The following is a 17,259-nucleotide window of genomic DNA, read 5'->3' on the forward strand; positions in this document are numbered from 1 at the left end:
GCCCTAAAACCATGAGCACTTGGCAAAACAAGTCACACTCTACATAATAGCAAGGGAAAACACCAAAACAAAACCAAACAAAAACCTAAAATACGGTGGCATTTATTTCATTTATCTGTATTTTTCTTAGCAACTGATGCAACATACTCAGAAGTTCCTTGGGGCTGTGGATGTCTCCACAGGCACTTCAAGAATATTGGGTAACATCTTTTAAGTGGAGCATCTACTGTTGATTCAAAGAAGATGAAACGGAGCATCAATACGCAGGAATCCAGAAGTGCCAGAAATTAGTCCACAAGCAGCAAGAACTAGAGAGGTATAACATGAAACTAAAAGGAAACAAGGTGGTGAAGACAAGGCAGAAGATCCACCTTATTTAAGGCAGTGAGAAGGATCAGATGAAAGCAGCATCTTAGCAACTGAGACAGATCCAAAAGGGAATATCAACACACAAAGTGGAAAGCGAGGAATCTCTCTGAGTAAATGCAAAGGGGAAAAGGCTGTAGAAGCTACTGAAGAAAACTCCCTCTGGGATAAGCCCCAATAATCACACCCCAGGGCTTACTGGGCAGACAGAATTCCTAGGTGCAAGACCAGATGAACTGAGGCTTAGAAAGGGACTAAAACCCTCATTAATGGTAAATGGATTCCTCCTCACAGGAATTAGATTAGATTCCAGCAGCTGGGATCGCACCCACTGCCAGAACAGCCATGGAGAGGGAAAAGCCGTGCCATGAGAGCAGCGCTGCTTCTTAGAAAGACAACCGAGGTTTTATCTTTACTTTTGGGACCAAGAGGTGTCCCTGGAACTGCTGAGCAGTGCCTTGAGCACACCTGGACAAAAGCACCACCTTGGGGAGTGTGCCACTGCCAGGCACTAGCGGGAACACGGCCTGGAGAGCCTGGAAAACACACACCTTTTGAAAATGCTATTTCTACCGAGGCAGAGGGGCTCTCCCTGGGCCAGCCTGGGCAGGGGCTGCCTGGCTCTGGAGCCCACTCCCCGAGGAGGCCGGGTGCTCCCCAGGGCAGGAGAGGGCTCACCAGGTTAACTCAGACACACTCTCGTACCACGGTTCCTCCTCTCCTCGTAATACCAACCCCTGCTTCTTCCATTTTTTTTTTTCCCTGACAGAACTGAGCCTCCCCCAGAAAAAAAAAAAAAAAGTGCTTTTGACTAGGACAGAGTCTGCCATTTCAGTTTTGATTAGCTACAGGGCATCGTCACAGAAAAGCAGGAAGGTTTTGCAGGGAAGGGGGCTCTGAAGGGCACAGGAGCCATGAAGACAACCGGAGCAGATGCGGTTAATCAGGGCCCTGCACAGCTGAACAGCCAGCACAGGCCTAGAGAGAGGAATAAAAAGCACAATATGCACAATCTACTACTCTCATCAGCCAGCTTTCCCTCCCCGAGCTGTGCCACAAACTGTCACTGCTGCTTCCCACCCACCATCAGGCCTTTCTTAAACTGAGAAAATAGCCCAGAGAGAACCATTAAGCAATCCTGCTGTAACAGGAGCCCCCTTGGAGTGCAAAACTGTGTTTAAACATCCACGTCACTCAGTTGCACACATCAGCACAACCAGCATCACGCTCAGCAAGAGACCACCACGCAGGCTCAGCCCCAGGAACCGGGGCTGGCAGTGGGGATGGGGGGTCCCCAGGCACCGCTGCTGCTGCTTCCCCGAGCAGCCAAGTCCAGCTTTCCCTTCCAGCCAAGTCCCTGCCCCTTCCATCTTCCCCCTCTGTCTCCTCCGACAGCCCAAGCCACCCTTTTTCAAGCAGCAAAACTCAAGTTTTTCCACCACAGACGCCTGCGCAGATTTTGGCTCCATCAAAAACGTTAACACGTTTAGTATAAATTTGCACCGTGTTTCCTTAGTGGTGGCCCACGGAGGTGACAGTGCTGAAGCCATCTCAGCACGGTGTCTCGGTGCCTCCTTACAACCAGTGTCCCTGTGACCTCTCAGGGATGTCACCTCAACTGCCAGGTAACAGCAACTGGACTCACTAATTAATGTACGCGAGTGGGTACGGCAGGCTCAGATCTCCTCCTCTGTGGCATTTTTCACAGCAAAGCACATGCCAAGAGGTTGGGGCCATTAAACACGGAAAAATGACAAAACATTCCCACATCACGGTCACCACAGAGAGAAGAAAATAATCCGGGTTTCCCCAGTCTCAGCCCATCCTGGGACATGGGTTTAACTAAATACCAAGTGGGAGACTCTCTGGCCAGGAGGTTATTTGGTTCTATCAGACATTCCCCATTGCTATAAACCTTTGAAAACTTCTGTGGAATTTTAGAAGTGCAGATATATAACCCTTTTTTTCCCAAATCCCTGTTTTGGGAAATTTATTACTTGAGAAACCTAGCGGGTAAAAGCTTCCCACAACACGTCACTCTTGCTTACAGAAAACACTTGCAGGATTCCATGATTTTCTGCCTTTCCCAGGCTTGATGCTGCCTAAAACAAATGGCACAGATGCTCTGCCCACTGTAACAGGGCAGGGAAAGGAGCCCAGGCCTGGCACCGCCACTCAGATGAGCTGCATCTTCTCCAGCCTGGGAAAGGGTTTGCTGTGATTCCATTTAGGACGCGGATGCTGCCGGTTTGAGATCCCCAAAGCCTCCTGGAGGGAGGAAAAGCCTCCCGTTTCCATCCCTTTCAAGGCACGTCACAACCCAGCTACACACTCCTCAGGCTGCCTCTGCTTCCACAACCTGAAATGGCCAGCGCTGCTCACTGCAGCCTCGATAAAATCTGGGTACAAAACACAGGGAGCAGAGCTATGAACGCTCCATCACCCACGTCCGGATGAGAAGCAGGAAAAGAGGAAATCTAAAATCACTCCTGCCAGCAGGCGAACCCTAAAGCCTAGTTAATGCAGAACAGCTGTTAAGAGAAGTCATATATTAAAAACATTTATACACATTCCTGTACTTTGAATAATTGCTGTGGAGCTAAGTGAAAACTTGCTACCCTCTTCAAACAGCACATCATTAATTAGCACATCTAAAGCACTAGTGCTATGGATCAGTGGGATTAAGGTTTTACAGTAACTATGGGTTGTTATTTTATGCTACTTAGCAGTCCAATCACTCCCAAGGGCACTGAAATAGATAATACTGGTGCCTAGAAAACAAACTTCAACTTTTTCTTATCTCACACAGGATGTTGCGTTTCACGGCTTTCACAAACACACTGCAACTAACATTAACTGATTGCTGGCTGTTACAATAAAACTTAATGCTGCAGGATCTTTAAATAATAGCAATTTACAAAAACAGCATTCCAGTGACAGCCGATCAATGTTTGATAACTCATCCACAGTAAATTAACCAGTATAATACAGTTTTATTGTGATTTGATAATTATTTTTCAAGTCATGCGCTGTACAAACATTAGGTTTGGATTTTGAGTTGTTGGGTTTGGGTGGGGCTTTTTTATTTCAAAGTGATTGGAATGATTAGTTTTTCAATTTATTTTGAAGTAGTAGGATGAAAACAGCACCCCAAGTTCGATAGTTGGTCAGCACACGGGATTCACTGATGAGCAGGGACTGTTACAAGAGCGTCCTCGGGAGGTCTGGAAATGTCTACATTCTGTATAATAATAAAAATACAGAGGAGAATATTTATCATGCAGCAGTAAGAGCAATAAAAATACCCATCAGATTCCTTCACAAGTACACGGCTGCATTCATTTAAAAGCAGAGATTTATATTTTTCACCCCCCCCCACCCCGAGAATGCAGCAGATTGACAGCTGGTTGATGTCCCAGAACTAGACAGTGGGGAAAAAGTATTTACAATAATCACCGATCCCACGCTGATAATATTCCCAAAAGCTCAAGTCACTCATGTTCAGGAGGAAGCCTTTTACAGGCCCAAGCAGGAATCCACTTAAACACATGCTTCAGCACATACACATCTATCCATTAAGCAACTTTCAGTGCTCTGCTGAACTATGCCATAGACTTCTTTCCCAAGGGAAGACATTAACATCCGTTTGTGTTACAGGCAACGTACTACACCCGACTAAATAGGAAAAATCTCTTCCCAGACACCTTAACCATTCATACTACACCCAACTAAATAGGAAAAAAATCTCTTCCCAGACACCTTAACCATTCAAGAGTGATCACGCCAACTAGATCTCACCTCATTTTGCACAGGCTGTAGAAGGAAAAAACCAAACCAAACCAAAAAGCCAGGACACGGAATGCAGCAAGTTATTCCAAAGCAAACCAACCAGGACGATGGGCACAGCCAGAGAGTGGGGCCACAGGCAGCAGAGCCGTGAGCGCAGCCGTGCAGAGCCAGGCTCGGGGATGACTCCTGCCACCTACCACCTCACGCAAGCCCCAAATCTGTGCAATTCACACCCTCCCTTCTACCAAGAAAGCAGACTACGATAAACCCTTCCAAAGTTCCTTCCAAGATCTCGAGCTAAGATTTGGCCCACTTTAGGCCAAATCATTGCCCGTTCTTCAAACTTCATGCTGACGGGCTTCACGAGTCTCACTTGTTTTACACCATGGCAAACAAACACAGTTTTCAGTAACACTTCTCTCCCCCCTTCCCCCCAGAAAATCAAAAAGGAGATCTGGGTTTCTTGCTACAAGCACTGCCGTGATCTGTCACTCACTGAGACAGAGGTGGCAAAGCAGATGTTTTACCCCAGTGCTTGTTTTCTGACCCAAAGAGGGGACCCAAGCACCAGCCCTAGTAATTCTCCTGAATTATTTTCAGTAAAAAGACTAGACTCCTTCATTTGAAAAGGTCAGGAGCTTAAGCCACTACAAGGCTGACAAACACAAGGCTTTCGATCCACTTCAGCCAAATCATCATCACACAATGAAGTTTACACAGGCTATAAACAGATACTCCAGTGCTCTGCCCCTGCTTCTGCAACAGGAAAATAGCTGCTTTCAGCTGAAGCCAAAAGGCTTTGGGTGCCCTGCTCTGAAACATGGACCACACGTTACTCGTGGGGGCCCAGAACAGCACACTGGGCAATTCTTCATCAAATACTTTCATTGTTTAATCATGTTGTTAGCTGCGATGCTGTATTTAATTAACTGCTCTGAACTTCAATAGAGCACTTCAAAATTTAATTTCACAGAAGTAATTAACATTTTTGTAGGGGATGTAAATGAAAGCTTTTGAAATTTCCATCGTCCTCCAAGCAGCATTTAAATGCAGACAGGATCAGCTTAGTCCTTCGTTCAGCGCTACTAAACGAAGAGCGTGTCACCACCCATATTTCACTGGTCTGGGTTTCTTCAGGGGCAGAAGGAGAAGAGTGGCCGGTTGTTGGGGTTTTTTTCTAAACAAAAATGTCTCTGCTCCTTTTTTTCCCCTTTTTAAAAATTCATTAACTCAGTTTAATTCTGTTCTAAACAAACAGCTTTGTGTCATTGTGCCCACTGCAATGCAACCATCTGCACGATTTTTGGCACAGAATCTAGTTGGAGGTCCGTAACAAGTGGTGTTCCCCCCAGGGTCAATACTAGGTCCAGTCCTCTTCAATATATTCATCAGTGACCTGGATGAAGGGATGGAACGTTCGTTGATGACACACAACTGGGAGGGGTGGCTGACACACCAGAAGGCTGTGCCAACATACAGAGAGACCTGGACAGGCTGGAGAGCTGGGCAGAGAGGAACCTGATGAAATTCAACAAGGGCAAGTGTAGGGTGCTGCACCTGGGGAGGGATAACCCCCTGTACCAGGACAGGTTGGGGGCTGATCTGCTGGAGAGCAGCTTTGTGGAAAAACACCTGGGAGTCCTGGTGGACAACAGGATGCCCGTGAGCCAGCAATGTGCCCTTGTGGCCAAGAAGGCCAATGGCATCCTGGGGTGCATCAAGACGAGCGTGGCCAGCAGGTCGAGAGAGGTCATCCTCCCCCTCTGTTCTGCCCTGAGGTCCCATCTGGAGCACTGTGTCCAATTCTGGGCTCCCCAGTTCAAGAAGGACAGGGAACTGCTGGAGAGGGTACAGCAGAGGACAACAAAGATGGCCAGTGGACTAGAACATCTCTTATGAGGAAATGCTGAGGGACTTGGGTCTTTTTAGTCTGGAGAAGACTGAGGGGGGAGATCTGATCAATGCTTGTAAGTACTTAAAGGGTGGGTGCCAAGAGGACGGGGCCAGTCTTCTTTCAGTGGTGCCCAGTGACAGGACAAGAGGAAGTGAAATGAGCACACACTTGTACAGAAGAAGTTCCATCTAAACACGAGGAGGAACTTCTTTACTTTAAGGGTGGCAGAGCCCTGGAACAGGCTGTCCAGAGAGGTGGAGAATTCTCTGTTTCTGGAGGTATTTAAAACCTGCCTGGACATGTTCCTGTGCAACCTGCTCTAGGTGGACCTGCTTTGGCAGGGGGGTTGGACTAGATGATCTCCAGAGGTCCCCTTCCAACCCCGTATCATTCTGTGGTTCTGTGATCCTCGACATGCACCTGAAATGCAACCGCCCAACACCAATGTCAGTATGGCCACATCACTGCTAGACATGTTAACAGTCACTTGGTGATTCAGGCAGAGCTTTTCCCCTCGAAATAAACATCTTCAGTCAGAGAAGTGGTGTTTCCAACAGCAATTCTCAAGACACTTCAGCAAGCTGTAAACTCAGCACCAATACTCCCAACAGCCAAACTAAAGATGTTCAGTTGATCTACATTATTTAACACGGATAACCTAGCACCTTTAGGTTCACCATGCTTCTCCAACGCCTTTTTTTTTTTTAAGCACTGTAAAAACAGAATGGATTTCTTAAATCTAACAAACCAAACTAAAACACAAAAGTGGTAAAGCAGAACAACAAAGGAGAAAGGAGAAGAGAGGGGAAACACACAACACAACTAATAGAAAACGTCTTGGCTCTGAATGACCAGAAATCGGTATTTTCAGAGCTCGCAACACCCAAGTCACTAAAACAAAACTTCTTTGCAGAACCCTGCAGCATGAACCCTGCACAACTGCCACAAACACGTACCCTCATACAAGCAAGGCCTTATTGAACACACACATAAAACCACATGTATCACTATATTCCCTTTCACCATAAACCACTGCTCTGAAAACCCTTTTTTCTCCCGTTATCAAACTGACTTTTAATTCCCCAGTAGGGGTGGCTCATAACCTCAGCAAGGAATCCGTGCCGTACCCAGTAGCATTAGCATGAGGATCTGCAAGGGGACCAGAAATTTTTAATCATAACACATTTTAGGTAACTTTCATAATGCAGCAAAGGAAGAGCTTTGCGTGAGCAGCAGAACCGACCTCCAGTCTTAGCAGCACACAGAACAGTGGCCTGACACAGGGAGGGCACGAAGCTACCGTGGTCTGATGTCTTATCTCCACTTATATTTTACAAATACACTCAATTTCCTTTTCCCCAGCTGTTCTGCTGTATGCTGAGATCTAGTCTTCCTCTCCAGCTTTGGCTTAAAACACAGGCATCATTATCAACTCCTCTTTTTCGTAGAGCAGCAATGTCAGTGATGAAAAAGCTCGTGATTTAATTATTTACTCTCTCCAAAATAAGTGTGGGATTCATAACGACGTACTTTTTGACTACACGCTACTTCTGCTGAACAACCATGGGATTCATAACAACGTACTTTTGACTACACGCTACTTCTGCTGAACAACAAAGCCTGAAGAACTTTATACAGCTTTTAGATTGATACCATATCTTCAAGTTCTTATTCATTTTTTGAAGATAAACTATTCAGCCAGAGCTTGTATGCAAGATAAGTTTGCTCAATAAAAAGGATTTCCCTCCTCCCCGCAATAGCAAACCAGCAGTAAAGCTTGATACATAAAATTCAATACACTCAGCTGAGTTTTCAAATCATTTCTAACCACAAGGGCCATAGAAATCAGCTCAGCAAGTTCTGGCAAGTTCGCAGAATTATGGCAAGTTCTCTGATTTGAAGAATATTCTTACCTCGGGTTTATCCCTGTGTGTGTTTACGGCTTCAACATTCAGGAATATAGATTCTACTTTACATCCTGTTGAGAGAAAACACATTTTTAGAATTGGCCTGTTTTAAAAATGAAGTTATAGTAGAGATGCAATCTAATTTTGAGTTGGTGAAGGTTAATCACTTCCCCCGCCTGATTTATACTAGCTTCCCAAATTGTGAATAGCTAAAGCTATTGGAATTAACTTATTCCACCAAGATGAACATTATTCTCCATCTGATAACCCATCTCCTATTCTGACCTGAGCTTTATCACTATTTTCACACACATGAACATCAACATTCAGTCTGAAGTTTCTTATTTACATCTTTTTGCTTTTTGAAACAAATTCCTATTTATAAACACACATGAACATCAACATTCATTCTGAAGTTTCTTATTTACATCTTTTTGCTTTTTTAAACACCCTAGAGTTCTTAGAATTTCAGTGTAATACAAAAGATAAATGCTGCTCTCCTTTTTTAAAACACAGAAATGATTATGAGAAGGTACTCTGCATGTTGCTGGAAACCACGTTCCTCTATGCACAAAAACCAGAGTTTTAACCCCCAGCTAAACAGAGCTTTAAAATGGACTTCTGAAAAGGAAATTCCCCTTTTCCCCCAAAAATAGAAAACTCATGGGAAGCAAGGAAAAATTAAACAGTCAGAAGAGACAATGATTACTCAGGTAGTATAACCTGACCCACTTAGAGAATTATAATTACTCAATGCACTGTGGCCACACCATTTTAAGCAATATCCTATTGCCAAACACTGTCACATCTCACATGAACATGACTTTTATAAGCTACCACTAGCCTACACGACATTCATTTAAAGCCAAATTCTTCTGACATACCACAGAGTCCATCTTCTATCACAAAAAGGTTTCAGAATTTTCTGCTTACTTGTTTCCTAAAATTGTAACACATTCCATAGAAGTACTACACAACAGAGAAAGGAGATTGTAGCCTCTTCTTAGAAAGCCAGTGCACTTGAAAAAAGTTAATATAAATTATATTAACATTTGCCTTCCCTTAGGGAAGCCTGTTCTGAGAAACACCATTTGTCATGAGTACTGTGAGTGAACACTGCAGGGGGGGCAGCACTCAGGGAAAAGGTGAACAAAAAAAAGCAATTTTAAGACGGAAAAGTGCAGGTCTCCCACTGAATAGTGGCCTAGTCATCCTTCTGTTCACAGACCCACTGCGACCCCTGACACCAAGCAAAGCAAGCTCTGATCCCCAAATGCTGGCCATGGCTAAGGACTGGTTACCCAGCAAACAGGCTTCCACAGAGACCTCTACCACTAGCTGAATTTAAGACCTGATAAAAACATATCATGTGGAAAGCTTTAAATATAAACTAAAGGGACATGAGTTACTCCACAGTAATTACAATGTGGATATCCTCAATTCATTTTTAATTACCGATGTGCGAGTTCATGCCTACAACAGGATGCAGCTTCTTTCCTGTGCACTCCCACACAGACCACCACTATCCTGGACTGTGGGGTAAAAGTCTAATTTATCCCAATCCTACTGTCAGGCCATAACAGATGTTCCCCTACTAGAGATCAGCCATGCAGGCTGGAAAAAACGCTAGCTTCAAACGCCAGGAAGAGCAAACCCCTAAGGGAGGTGTTACCCCAGAACAGGATTAGCTGGAAGATATTAAACACACCATGTTTGATCCTGCATCCTGTCTCACTGGAGCCAAGTGGTGATATCAACTTGAAATAATGCTATAGAATATCACTATATAAATAGTTTACACAGCCCTTGCATTTTCAGATGGTCAAATTCTAAGAAGTAGGTTGACTGAGATGTGCTAATCAGACATATGTATCAAGCACTTTATAAAAAAGAACCACAGCATTTCTTTCCCTGAAGTCAAAAGGCCAAGGACAGTATTTCATACTCTTTCTTTTCCTTCCTCATTTAGTGGGTGAGTAAACACTGCAAACATCCAGGCTCTCTTAAAATTTACAAACAGTCACCCAACTTCCCAGTAAAAAAACCCACCCTGAAACAAAAACCTCTGTGGAAACAGGCTGAGACCGGCCAGTCAAGAGAATCCAGTTTCTAAAAACTGAGCCTTTAAAACCCCAGTTTTAGTTGCTCTAACTTCAAACTCTCCATTTTCGGAACTGCAGCCTGTCATGCCAGGCTGGGAACACCAGATGTCACCAAAGCACAGACGGTTATCACTGACTGGAGCACACACCGCAATTAAACCATGAAAGCCTCTTCAGACGGAAGAGGTCCCAGTCTAACAGCCTGTTACTTTCTCTCAACTGTATTTGAAACTTGGACAAAAATCAAAGTAAAGGCCTAGACTACTATTTTTCAAAGCTTTGCATTTCTGATTAATAACTCGACTAGCATTTTTTGTCAATCCACTTCCTGTTAAGATGTACCGATAGTTCCCTTTGTCTATAAATAATCTTTTGAAGTGTGACGAGATATCAGAAGATATAATTAAGCCATCACTTAAAGAAAATTATCAGCAAGCACATGTTAAGATGAGGTTGAAACACACACAAAACTTAATTAGCAATTAGCCTAAAACCTAAGAAGTACATGTTGCAACCTGCACCCCACGCTACAAGCCTGCGGCAAATCTCAGTGATAGCCCCTGAGCTAAGCACTGGAAACAGCTCCTGACAAATGAGGGAAGTTCACGTGGTAGCGTGAAGGTCCACAAACAAATACTTCATGAAAAGAAAACAAAATTATTTAAGGGTAAAGAGAACACCCTTTGTAAAACGATAAACCTACATAAATGTAAATTTGCCTGTTTCTAAAAAGCAATACTGTCAAATAAATCAATCAATAAAACCTGACATCTTACTGTACCAGACGTGTAAATGGCACATGTTTGCCAGAAGAATTAAATGAAATAGCATATGAAGTGAGTACAAGAGAAATTTGTCCACTAGTATTTAGAGCCACTGGTAGTTCCAGGCTTTCACTAATACATATATGTTGTCCGGCACAAGGCAAAGCAAATGTAAACCAAAAGATTCATTGATTCTAACATAGCAAAATAAATTTAAAATGTGTTTTAACTGAAATGCTTCACAAATTTTAGTGATGACACAGATGTAAGTAACAGTATGGTTACTTATAAATTATATATACTTCATACTACTTACCATAAGCCACCGGGGTTAGCTTTAAGACAGTATGCAGCGGGCACTTCAGGTAAGGCAGTTGCTCTGAGAAAGCAAACAAATCACATATGACATACAAAAGATTACAAAAGCATTCAACTTTTCCATCACGTTACAGGTCAACCACTCAGAAGTCTCTTTTTATCTGACAGTGTATCTGTTTTCTTCCCTAGCATTGTTATTCAAACAGCCGCAGAAAAAACAAACTTTTCAGCCTTTCAGGTGAGAAACAGCTCAATAAAAACCACAAAGTAACACATATGTAGGTCAAATACAAAAAGAAATTACACTTGTGAACTTGCCTAGCACAGCCACCCTCTGATGGTAAAGGAAATGGCTGGAATCTGCTCTTTAGAACTTTAATCAGTAAATTTTCAAAAAAATAGTCCATTTGTAATATAGGAAGGAAAACTCACCTGCAGGCTTGTCAAGAAAATACGCGAGCAAACAGCGCATGACAGCTTGGTGACATATGACAAGCACATTTTCCTGCCTTTCAAGTTCCATAATTACTGGCTCCAGTCTCTGAACAAGATCTTCATAAGACTGCGTGGGGAGGCAGGAGAAATACACAGCACATTAAAAAGGGAAAACTCTTTGAACACTGTATGTATATAAAGTGGATTTTACTTTTTGTATTAGCCATCTTCTAAATGTTACATTAGCACACAGACAAATACTGTAGTAATAATTTTCCTTAAATTAAGAACACAGTCCAGGTCTTCCAGACTACCAAGAGCATACATATAACAAGATACATCTCCCTCATGGAAAAAATTTATTAAAGTAGTCACTATGATCAAGAATTTCCACAAAATGCCTAGAATTTAATTCACAGCATCTGCAAATGCACAGGTTAAGTCTTGCACGTTATTTTCCATATCTCATCTTCAAAAGCATCTCTCTTCCACGCAAAAATCTGGGAAGCCCAGCCTGAAGTCAGCCTACAAACAGTTCACAAAGCCTGACTTGTTCAGGCTGCCCTTTAAAAACAAACCACAGGCTTGATGAACCGGCCTGGTGATGGCAGCCACCATCCCACCAGAAGTCACAAAGCAAGGACTTCTCTTGGATTTCTCTTGCCCCCTCATCCTGCACGGCACAAGCACAGCGACTCTGCTGCTTCAGGTAACCAGCAAGATCTCTATGTGTTAATTTAATTTTCATACGCACAGTAAAAGACAGTACTTCCAACATGTCACATATTGTACGTGTGGAGAACACAGCACATCACCCAGCAGGGCAAGGCATGACCACAGAAAAAGCCTTTGCCCTGGTCCCAATGAGAGTTGCCCAGTTGGCAAGTGGCACTAGTGATTCAGGCCTTGGCAAGACCTTTGGACCTGGGGGTGTTGGTCGACTGTCAGCTGAACAGGAGCCAGCAGTGTGCCCAGGTGGCCAAGAAGGCCAATGGTATCCTGGCCTGTATCAGAAACAGCGTGGGGAGTAGGACCCGAGAGGTGATCGTCCCCCTGTGCTCAGCACTGGTGAGGCCTCACCTTGAGTAGAGTCCAGTTTTGGGCCCCTTACCACAAAAAGGCATTGAGGTGCTGGAGCAGGTCCAGAGAAGGGCAACGGAGCTGCTGAGGGGTCTGGAGAGTAAGTCTTATGAGGAGAGGCTGAGGGAGCTGGGGTTGTTCAGTCTGAAGAAGAGGAGGCTGAGGGGAGACCTTAACGTGCTCTATAACTACCTGAAGTGGGGTGTAGAGAGGTGGGGGTCGGTCTCGTCTCCCAAGTCACAGGAGATAGGACAAGGGGAAATGGCCTCAAGTTGCACCCAGGGAGGTTTAGATTGGATATTAGGAAACATTTATTCACAGAAAGGGTTATCCAGCATTGGAATAGGCTGCCCAGGGAAGTGGTTGAGGGACCATCCCTGGAGGTGTTCAAAAGAAGGGGTTGACATGGTCCTCAAGAACATGGTTTAGTATTTGGGGTTTTTTTATTGCTTATTTCTTATTTATTTTTTTGTCAGAGCTAAGTTGATGGTTGGACTAGATGATCTTTAAGGTCCCTTCCAACCTAGACGATCCTATGATTCTAAGAGGAACCCAGGGGTCTCCAGCGAGGCTGTGCAAAGCCCTGCCACCCGTTACCAGCACTACCAGCAACAAAGAAACTGCCTTTGACAAACAACCGAGATCAACTCATCACCCCAAGGCGATGAGGGAGTTGGAAATGTTTGTCACCGTCCTCGAGGATGGCATCAGTTTGAAAAACAAACACCCCTTGTTCAAATGGATTAGGAGAACTTTGCAGCTTAATGACTGCCTCATTAGCGAGACAGGGGTCACAGCAGCCAGAACACTGCTCTTATCACAAGCTGCCCTTAGCACAGTGATTACTCCTGACTGCTGAGGAGAAGACCTCAGAGCTCTGCTCCCTCCTGACACAAACAGCCGAGCAGCTGGGCCAATTACCCCGCTGCCCCAATCCTCTGCCTTCAGCGCCCACGGACAGGCCGGGTGACCATCTGGTAATTGCTGAGCTGTAATGGGTTTGCCTTAGAAAAGCTGTCAGCAAGCTATTTTCCCAAAGGCAAGGAGTTTATTAAAGGGAAAGCCCAGTGTGGCTACAGATTTGCCTCGCATTTCAGGCAGAACCACATGCAAAACAGCCATTATCTGCGGCAGGGATGAATTGAAGAAGGCAATCTTGGCAGTGCGTTTGCATATGCAATAGCGTGGAGCCTCAACCCTTCCTCCTGCTTTATCGCTGCAGGACCAGCACAGAAACGATGCCCACAAGATCAAAGCCCTCAATTGTTTTTCTAAATCTATCATTTTATTTTTCAAGTCCTGAACCAAATTAAATGGTCTGGGCTCTATCCCTGAAGGCTCCTATGTACTTTTCCTTGGAGAAAGGAACAATCTTTTCTTTTTTTTTTTTTTTCCCTTCCTAAAGCCAGCACACATGTATTCAAGACAAGGAATCCCTTCACCTTAAGAGAGAAAAAACAGCCTACCTCTCCTTTAGGGTATCTGTATCTGTACTTGTCTTGGTCTCTCAGTGCAAATTCCAGCGGATAATTTTCCTGTATTTCTTCATATGTCATTTCTTCACACACTCCCTGTAGGTAATAAAAATAATTAACAAGCATGTCTTTCCAGCAGTGCAAAAATCAGGTATCACTCTTAAATAAACCTATATTTAAATAAACCCATATATAAATAACCTTTAACAACCGTGTTTTGTTACTCTGACACTTAAAGACAAGATTGTCCCGCACAATGAACAGTGCTCAGCTGCACTGGGAGGCGGGTAGAAGGAATCATTAAGTCCCTACTCAAGTGAAGTTACACATAAGGGCAAGCAAGGTCACTGAGCAAGGTCACATTTCATCTATTGGACCTGCTTATATATCTTACAGGAGCAGTTGGAAAGTGCCAACTAGCAATGCTATTTTTTCTTTCCAGCTCCCACCTACAAAAATTTCATAGCATCATGGCTTCTGCAGCGGAATGTTTTACTGGGAAAGACAAATCAAGACTAAATTAATTACGGCAATTTTTAATGAAACGTTTAGCCTTGTTAAAAGACATTCTTTCCAGCCTCTGGAACCAGCTTAAATTAATTTCTGTCCCATAAAAGGCGTATCATTACAAAATTACATACTTCCTTCATCCCCAGCAAACAAAGCAACTTATTAGATATTTAGAAAAGAAGAACTTACTGCATCTATCTCATTCAAAACCTTCCACTGCTCGTAAGGCACTCCCAAGGCTTCAGCAGTCTGAATTGTCCTTTTCATCTGGCTAGTCCAAACTTTCAGGTCTTTGATATTCTGCTCATTAATAAACTGTGCCAAGCTTTTGGCAAACTGAAAGAAAAACCATGAGACACTGGATGAGGGCCCAGAGCCAACACACCGCGTTCGGTTTGGAACACACAGGCTCCAGCCTCTGTAAACTCATTATAACTTTTCCAAAAGGCTCTGTCAAAGTTTTTGCTGAGAAACACAACACATGCCATTAAACCGAGAGGGACAAGGAAGGGAAGGAAAGGAAAGGAGTACAAAGAAGAGGCAAGTTTTCTGCAGTTCCCAGCTTTACCTCCAGGAATTTTCCTTTCAGCTTTAACTTGTGAACCTCCCCAATTACCCAATAAGTCAGGATTTTACTAAAATACAGTTAAAAAAATAAAGCCCCCCGACAACTGCTTTGTGCTGTAGCATAAAAAGGAATTTCAACCCACAGAATGACAGGGAAAAAAGCACGTACCAAACCACAACACACACAGTGTGTCCATCCAGTTTCCACTACCCACACATGCAACTAAAAAACCCCTTCTTAAACATGCGAAGAGGAAAAGGGCATAGAGGAAGAAAGCTGTAATTACAACAGCACAAATTGCAGACGTGCATAGATATACACAAAACTCATTCCCACTTGCTCAGGAGGTACGTACTTCTTTCCCCCTGACAGACAGCCCAGGATCTCCTCCTATTCTCCCTTTCAGATTGAGTTCACTTTCTCCATGTCGACAGAGGTAGATTGACCGAGGAGTTACATGGATATTCATGAGGTAGTAGACAATCCGGCTCTGGATGTGATCCATTACTCTGTTCACAAGGTAACTCCTTCCGACATCCATAATTTTAATATAAGAAAGATCCCTTTCACAAGCAAACAAACAAAAAAAAACATATGTAAGATTCCACATAGTTTCTATTAGCATGTCCCACAATCTTCCCAGTCTCTCTCATATTACGAAACGAAAGGGCAACAAACCAAAGCAATAAACAAACCCTCAATTGCCCATGGAATATGCCCAAATCCTAGGAAAGAATGCAATACTCCAAAGGTACAGGATGAACCCTATCCATTTCAAATGTAAGCTGCTCAACATCACTTTCTTCTCTCTTCCTTTTACTTGCACTTTGTCCCTCAAATCCAGATCCTACTCCTGCAAAACTACAGCCCTCCCACTGAAAGAAGGATTCAGTGGAGTCATTTAACTGCAGTTAATAAGGTATCCAGGTATTTTATGATACTGGATGTTTTTCTCCAGGTTACAAACACTTCTCCCACAGCAAGTATTTGTCTGATTGCATCCAGGGGCCAAAGGGCACAATGATTACTTTCCCATCTCCGTTAACCCTTCTAGAAAAACTGCAATATCAGAAGAGCCTGGGACTAGCCTGAAGCAAGACATTTTCTCAACGACTCTATCAAGAACTATTTATTAACAGTACTGTAATTTACCCCACCACTACCTTCTCTCAGCATCGGACAGGTTATAATTTCAATTTTCACTGCTTATCGTTTCTCCTCTCAGCTATGATTTCAGAGCAGCATCTAGTTTAAAGGAGGAAAAGTCTAATAAGCTGAAAATAACCACTATCTAGCGATGCATTTGAGTCATCATACCACAAGAAACCAAGAACATTTATAATAAAACCAGATGGAGGTGACGAGAAACAAGCATCATCACCTCATCTCTGATAGCGTTCCTTGAAGTTAATCATTACTATTTCACCCAGGGACAACCATTAGGCCCATCAGAAAAATTACACGCATGAACTGATTTGACTGAACCAGCTTCACGCTGCTCACACTCAATTACATTAAAATGCAGCTCAGCCTTCTCTGTAACACTGGTCCTGAAACAAGGCAGGAGCACCCTGTCTGACTGCAGCTCTAAATCCCACACTGAAATCCTGGACCGTAGCAAGAGAAACAGGGCTCCTCTCCGCATGGTTCATCCCTACCTTACTTTCAAGAGTTGGCAGTGAATGCAAAACAGACAAATGTTTTGTCATGAGAGCAATTAATCTGGCTTTTAAAGTTCCTTAGAGCCCTGCATCTGCAGGATAATTTGCAAGCACAAGTAAATAAATTTAGAAGTCACATCTTTAAGACTGATGCGTTGAAAATTCATCTTCACCATGTCAACAAATGAAGTTATGCTTACAAATCACTGTGGTCTCCTCCACATACTAAAAAAACCAAAAAAACAAACAACAAACAACTGCTACAGCAAGTCTGGAATAATTTCTAAATGCTGGTTCTATCCCAGAAGAATCATACCAATCTCCAAGAGGGAAAATAAAAAAGAATAGTGTCCTAGAGTATACTCATTAGCCAGTTTTCCTCAAACAAGC

At 43.5% G+C, this 17,259-nt stretch overlaps 1 protein-coding gene across 4 annotated transcripts in view; it reads right to left on the reverse strand.

The window, feature by feature from the left end:
- PFKFB4 (6-phosphofructo-2-kinase/fructose-2,6-biphosphatase 4) overlaps positions 1 to 17,259 on the reverse strand; it is a 38,828-nt gene that overhangs the window by 4,090 nt on the left and 17,479 nt on the right. For 3 of the 4 annotated variants that reach the window (XM_014953547.1, XM_014953545.1, XM_014953548.1), the window contains exons 8-13: positions 15,564 to 15,771; positions 14,830 to 14,976; positions 14,122 to 14,226; positions 11,573 to 11,702; positions 11,139 to 11,201; positions 7,963 to 8,027 (exon numbers count right to left, since the gene is read on the reverse strand). In XM_014953547.1, the coding sequence (XP_014809033.1) occupies positions 7,963 to 8,027; positions 11,139 to 11,201; positions 11,573 to 11,702; positions 14,122 to 14,226; positions 14,830 to 14,976; positions 15,564 to 15,771 (718 nt within the window). Of the gene's footprint in view, positions 1 to 3,515; positions 3,608 to 7,962; positions 8,028 to 11,138; positions 11,202 to 11,572; positions 11,703 to 14,121; positions 14,227 to 14,829; positions 14,977 to 15,563; positions 15,772 to 17,259 lie in introns of all 4 variants that reach the window. The other variant, XM_014953546.1, reaches the window with a different exon arrangement.

Source organism: Calidris pugnax, unplaced genomic scaffold (assembly GCF_001431845.1).
Source record: "Calidris pugnax isolate Ruff unplaced genomic scaffold, ASM143184v1 scaffold247, whole genome shotgun sequence".
NCBI lineage: Eukaryota > Metazoa > Chordata > Aves > Charadriiformes > Scolopacidae > Calidris > Calidris pugnax.